This window comes from Centroberyx gerrardi, chromosome 1 (assembly GCF_048128805.1).
Source record: "Centroberyx gerrardi isolate f3 chromosome 1, fCenGer3.hap1.cur.20231027, whole genome shotgun sequence".
NCBI classification, from domain to species: Eukaryota; Metazoa; Chordata; class Actinopteri; order Beryciformes; family Berycidae; genus Centroberyx; species Centroberyx gerrardi.
In genome coordinates, this window is record NC_135997.1 from 23,931,528 (window position 1) to 23,938,284 (window position 6,757).

A 6,757-nucleotide genomic window follows, 5' to 3' on the forward strand; every position below is an offset into this window, starting at 1 on the left:
TCAGGCTTTGGTGCAGGCGTTGGGGCCGGAGTTGACTGGGTGACCGGAGCCGTCGTCCAGCCACTTGTCGAGGCTCCGGCGGCGTGCGTTCATGAAGAAGTTGCTGACTGTGGCCAGCTCCAGGCCCAGCTGCTGGGCGATGGTGACCTGCAGCTCTTTGGATGGACGCTTGTTCTCCTTGAAGATGGCATGGAGCGTCCGCCGCTGCACATCCGTGAACACCAGCCGGGGCTTCTTGGACACGTTGCCCCGCTCGCTCCTCCCGTGGTCCTGCTCCTTACGCTTACATGCTGTGGAGAGTGGTAGAGAGATAGAGGAGAGAGAGAGAGGAAAGAGAGAGAGACCAAGAGAAGCACAGAGAGAGAGAGAGAGTTTGAGAGAGAGAGTCAGTACAAAACCTGCAAATAGGCTACTTATATAAAAAACAGAAAACTGGTATACCTAGGTTGTCATTTTTTGCTAAACAAAAATATGATTGAAAACAGTGTCACTGCATGGAGCTGACCCACAGATTAAGTCAGTGGTTCTCCACCATGTGCCATCAAGGCCCAAGAGTCTACAGGTTTTCATCCTAACCAAACACTACAGCAGCTGATTTCACTGATCAGCTCCTCCTCTCTGATTGAAGGTGAGTTAATCAGTGAAATCAGCTGCTGTAGTATTTGGCTGCAATGAAAACCTGCAGACTCTTGGGTCATGATGCCACATGGTTCAGAACCACTGGATCAAGGAGTACCAGCTGGTGTCAACACATTAACACACATTTTAGGGTTCACACAACACACTCATGCAGTGTTGGACATGCTACTGAAAATAAATGATGTTGCAGCCTCATATGGCGTGTGTCACACCAGTTTCATATGCATTAGACCACAATATGCATTAGACCTCAACCCCCTGTTTGATAAAATATTTTTTCTGAGGAATCTCACCTGAGAAGATTTTTGAAATTAAATTCGAAATTAAACTGTTTCCCATGGAGGCTCAATTGAGGACCCCCGATGGTCCCCGGACCCCTATTTGGGAACCACAGGTCTGGGTGCAGAGCAGAGAATTGGCCCACAGCGCAGCCTCGCAGCCGGGGAACAATGAGCGCTGTCCGCGGTGCTGAAAGCGACGGGACGCTTCAATAACCCACTACAGCTCTTGATAAAGGAACCACAAGTCATCCTATATTGGAACAACGTCTTTGGGAATCCGTCTGACAGCAAATCAAACCTCCCTTCAGCTAATCTCGCTGTTGGTGTTGTTGATTTTTTCTTTACAAACCCCCAAAACCCCAGTTCTCCTCATCGGAAATGAGCTTCTTGAGTGAGCAGGGACCAGGAGGGGGCAGCCATGGGCTGCTGGAGCCGGGCCTACACACACACACACACACACCTACACACACACACACACACACACACACTGGGAAATTTAATACACGGCATATACTGACTCCAAAGTAAACCAGTAGCCTAATAATTTATTTTGCAAAATGCACCAGTTGAAAAAAAAAAAGAAAACTCCAACTAGGCGTCTGACAAGCTTCCACTTCAAAACACAAACTCAATATCCAAAGGCAAACAGGAAGCCAAAGATAAACCAATGAAATCCACACATCGAACACAATGTGTGGAAAAAATAGCCTTGTATACAAATTGAATTCCACTGCCCTAACGGAAAATCACTAGAACGTCTCTATAACATAAGCTTCCCACAGGGAATTATGGTATGTCTGTGGTAGGCTACTCAATAGTGGGTTTATAGTGACCTTATTGTACTTAATGTATTTTTTTTTTTTATATATATCCTATGGCATCCCTATAATATACCTACAGGGTGTTGCAGACTATAGTGTTGCTATCTTTCTAAAATTCATTAAAGGTTTAGTTGCTAACTTCTATTTCGTGAGGGCGAGTTCAGAATAATCAGATTTATTCAATCAATTCAGTTCAACCTGATTTCACCGATCCCCCTGCAGCCTCGCTTGAAGCACTTTCTGTGTGGGCTAAAGTACAGTGCAGTGGCCTATCCACATGACCATAAATTGGTGTATAGTTGTCTGTACGAGCAGCACCGTGTCTCCAGTGCTGGTAAATATTAACAGAGGGCCGGGGCTCCTCATGTAAAGGCGGCTATAAATCAGCAGCGCTGAAGGCCACTCAGACAGCAGGAGCCACCGCGGAGCGAGCGGCCTGCAGGAGGGGAGGCCGGGACAGAGAGCGAGCTTTCCCAGGATCAGGTGAAATAACAACGGCCTCGTTATCAGGCTAATCACACACACACACACACACACACACACACACACACACACACACTGCTGCTGCTCCCGGCTAATCATTACAAACACACAGATAACTCTACACACACACACACACACACACACACACACACACACACGCACACACGCACACACACACACACACACACACACTGGGCCTAGTGACATGGCGTGACTATAGCCTCTCGTTTCATAATCTCGCAGAGTGCGCAGGAGAACAACAAACAGACCTGTGTGTTGGAAAATGCTGCAAATATTCAACTGAAAAACGGACCGTCCGCCTATTACAGCGACAATTTGCATGATGGCAGTTAAATGCAGTTAAATGTTCACTTGCAAATGTGTTGGAGATGAGTTGAAACGCACACCAATATTAATGGCACACAGCAACGAAGATTCGAAGTAAAAAAAAATGCAATGTCTAAAATAAATAATAATAAAACATAAAATCAGAAAACAAAACAAAAGCCTTACATTAAGCATTATTTCTATAGTTGGCCTGGATTAGTAAATCCAAATCCAAATAGGCCTTTTATTTCTAAATCAATTTACTCTGTCTTGGCCCAAATAAACTGTGTAGCCTACTTCAAAATTGACTCTATTCTATTTTTATTTTATTCTATTCTGTTCTATTTTATTCTACCAAATATAGTTTCAAGCAAATTCACAAAACCTAGGTAATTGAATACGTGGGAAAAGGAGAAAAGGCCCGAGATTAATTTCAGAAGCCTAAAATCAATAGGTATATCACATCTACTTCAGCACACGATCACATATCTAGTTCACCTAGGAACGAACAGATCAATAAAATGGCGCTCAGCCTATTCTCTCCAAATTAATTTAGATTTTAACTGTAACTTTCGCCCCTCCTCCAACCTAATTATTTATGACAAATTCCAACAAAAAACTCCACATTTTAATATTTAAATGTTTGCTTAAGAAACGAGCAGAATATTTGGTAAAGAGTCACCAGATCATTGAACACATTTGAAAAAGGCCTGAAAAATAACAGTTCCGCCTGTTTGAGCCTGTCAAGTCTCAAACAGAATCTGCTCCCTCAAAATCTGCTCCCTAAAAAATTCAAAGCAACCACAATATTCTGGTCTGATTTTTGGCTAAATTTTGTTCTAATTACCGATCGTCAAATCAAAATGAAGAAAACGAAGTTATTCTCACACTGATCATCAAATGCAACAAAATCTTGTGAAGATTTTGTGTCTCATTTCCATGTCTGTCTTAAAAATTGACCTCTCTCTGCTTGTCTTTCTCATCTTCAACCAATTCAACCAACACACACACACACACACACACACACACACACACACACACACACACTAGCAGATGGGAAAACTGAAAAATAATCAATTGCGATTATACACACACACACACACACACACACACACACACACACACACACGCACACACACACACACTTTCCACGACGTAGCCGCGGCCTCACTTTTCAGAAAAGCCAAAAAGCCCATTTCTAGGTCATTGATTAGGTCTAAAAAAACAAAAAACAAGACGTTTGAATGCTCGTGAACGCGCACGTGCGAATTTGGCCTTATTGCGCGCCCTAATTGACTCGTGCGTACCTCAGGGAGAAATTAATACAGAGCGCTATCAGTTAATTAGGGAAACCTCGGTCAGGGTTGCAAGTTTACCATCAAAACATAAACACAAGTCCATGCTGCGGCTGCACATTATAAAACATGGGGACCATATTCTATTCTATTCTATTCTATTCTATTGATATTTTAATCCACTCTGAAATAAAGGCCTATAATTTAACCAAAATGATACACAAAGCATAGGCACTCATTAAATTATGTTATGCGTGACTTCAGCACGCATGCACACACACACAAACACGCTCTCTCTCTCTCTCTCTCTCTCTCTCTCTCTCTCTCTCTCTGCGTGTGTGTGTTTACACCAAGGGCGACACCAAAAAAGCTGATCAGATGCATCTACACCAAAATAAACACATTCCTAACGATTTCTGGGCGAAGGATCAGCTTACGCACACAGTCCCGCGGTCGATATTTTGAGGTAAAATGACATGAGCACTTGTTTCACAAAACCCCCAAGTCAGTGTAGGGACAGAGGCGGGAGCAGGGTAGGCCAATGCATATTGATATCATGGCACTCATTTAGTGCACGGCGTCAATTTGGTGTGACACTCACCATACCTTAACTTCAGTGACTCCAAATTTGATGCTGTTATCTTTAGAATGGCGAAATGCCCATCCAAAACCCTAGACATTCATTTGAAACCATGTCTAAAGAAATCTCAGTAGCAGGGGCGTCAGTTCACTAAACCCTAAGGCATGGCCTTGTCCCTCCATGCATCTAATATTAGGCTATTTACCATCAAAACATAACAACCAAATTTCTGAAATTCCAAATCAGAAATTTGGAAATGAGATGGGGACAAGATATTTTTAGTCAGTGTAATAAATTATTAGACTACATCACCAAACTATCAGCTTAGAGGGAACATTTGTCCTGAATGCTATCCCTGATGTGACTTTTTTTTTTTTTTTTTTTTTTTTTTTTTAGATATGGCTTTGACATAGATTTCTGGAAACTTTGCTTTATTTTTACTGTCCATTAAAATGATGAAAACTATGGAATGGATGAAAACTAAAATCAATTTTGGCCTCACTTAGGCGAAGGTATGGCAAGTGTCCATACCCAGTGGACGCCCCCATTGCTCAATAGAGCAGCATTCAGGGCCAATGTTCCCTCCATGCTGAATTCACGCCCCTGTTTGAACGTCTGTTCTCGCCAGCAGCACACACAAAAGATAAAAGCAAAAAAAGGGGGGCTTTACCGAGGCTTCGCTCACCTGCGAGCCTGAGCGCACTCATGCGTTGGAACTCAGGCTCCTGCAGCCATTTCCACATGCGGCGGAAGGTCTCTCTGCCGGACTTGAGTTTGGACCAGGGTTTGGGGTTCCTCAGCAGGTCGGACAGGGTCCCCTGGGACCTGCACAGGACCCGCTGGGCAAAGATGGCCTGAGGGATGCTGTAGCGCTTCAGCTCCGTGGTGATCCTCTGCGCCACTTCTTTGGTATTCACCTCCTCCATCTGTCCCCCAGAAACACCACCCCCTCCGCCCCCTTGCTGCCCGGGCCCGGAGGCCTGCTCCCGGCTGTTCCCGAGCACCTGGCCGTGCCCTTGCGCGCCGAGATGGGCGTGCGGGTGGTGGTGGAGGCCGTTGATCTGGACCATGCCCGCCGAGGAGCTCATGTGCTGCTCCGTGTGTCTGCCGAGCATGGCCGGGTGGTGAGCCTCAAACCCGCTGGGGGTGAGCATCTTCTCCCCGGGCATGGCGGCACCGGGGTGAGCGTAGGGCGGGATGCCGGCCTGGGAGGTGTGTATGCTGGCCAGACCGGAGCCAGACAGCGGGGAGAGGCTCTGGCCCATGCAGGGATCTTTGTGATGATATGCGGGATACAGACTGTTCATAGGGGCCAGACCCCGGTCCTCGCGCATCAACGTGAAGCTGCCGCTGACATTCCCGGGGATCCTCTGGTGCGGATGTGGGTGAGGATGATGGGGATGGTGGTGGTGATGGTGGGGAGGAAACTTGTCGGACACGGTGGAGATGGGGGGTAAGGGCTGCAGGGGGGTAAGGGTGGTGTAAGTGCTGCTCGCACTCATGCCGGGGGGGGCTTCACACATGCTGATGGCTGGATGCAGGTGTCCGGGATGGCTGGGGTGATAGTCTCCGCTGTCCAGCAGGGTCGCCATGCCCATAGCGCGATGGCTCAGACCCCGGGGGCCCGGACGGGTATGCGGACTGTGGCCGCTCAGCAGCTCTCCGTGACCGGCCACAGACTCATGGCTCACTCCGTGCAGGTCGCCAATATTCTCCATCGACAGCTGGGCGTTCATGATCCGGGCAGCGCTGTGGACAAACCATCTATCTGACCTACCGCAGTTAGCTGATGTCCAGAAGTCCTCACGTCCAGTAAAGTTCAATTTCCTTTTGTTGTTTTTTTTCTCTTGCAGCAGCCTCCTTTATTAATTGCCTATTCTCTGTCCTTATATTTATCTATTTGGTTTTTCCTACCTCCGATGCTATTTTTGCAAAAAGGGAACTCCTTTTCCGATTCCTTTTTTCTTGTTTTTTTTTGGGTTTATTTTCTGATTCTCCTTGTAATTCAAGCCCCCCCACCGCCAACCAGCAGTCCTTGCGCTCCGGTCGGGTGCCGCGCCATCTCTCTAGCCGTGTCTCTCCAGCCCCTCTTCCACCGCAGCACAGAGCACTATCTGCACATGCGCAGTAGAGACACCCATCTCCTCCCTCACACACACACACACACACACACACACACACACACACACACACACACACACACACACACACACTCACACTCTCTCTCTCTCGCCACACACACATGCGCGTGCACACACACACAGGCACCGCCCCATGGCTCTGACGTCAGCTAACTTATTAAGGAAGGGAGGTATCAAACCACCTGCTAAA

The 6,757-nt window shown here is 46.8% G+C and overlaps 1 protein-coding gene across 1 annotated transcript; it reads right to left on the bottom strand.

Moving 5' to 3' along the window:
* Positions 1–6,162, bottom strand: onecut1 (one cut homeobox 1). Its single transcript, XM_071923957.1, has 2 exons — positions 5,112–6,162; positions 1–290 (listed from the first exon to the last, which is right to left on the bottom strand). The coding sequence occupies exons 1-2, from the start codon at positions 6,160–6,162 to the stop codon at positions 1–3; spliced, it is 1,341 nt and encodes a 446-aa protein (XP_071780058.1).
* Positions 6,163–6,757: the final 595 nt, after the last annotated feature.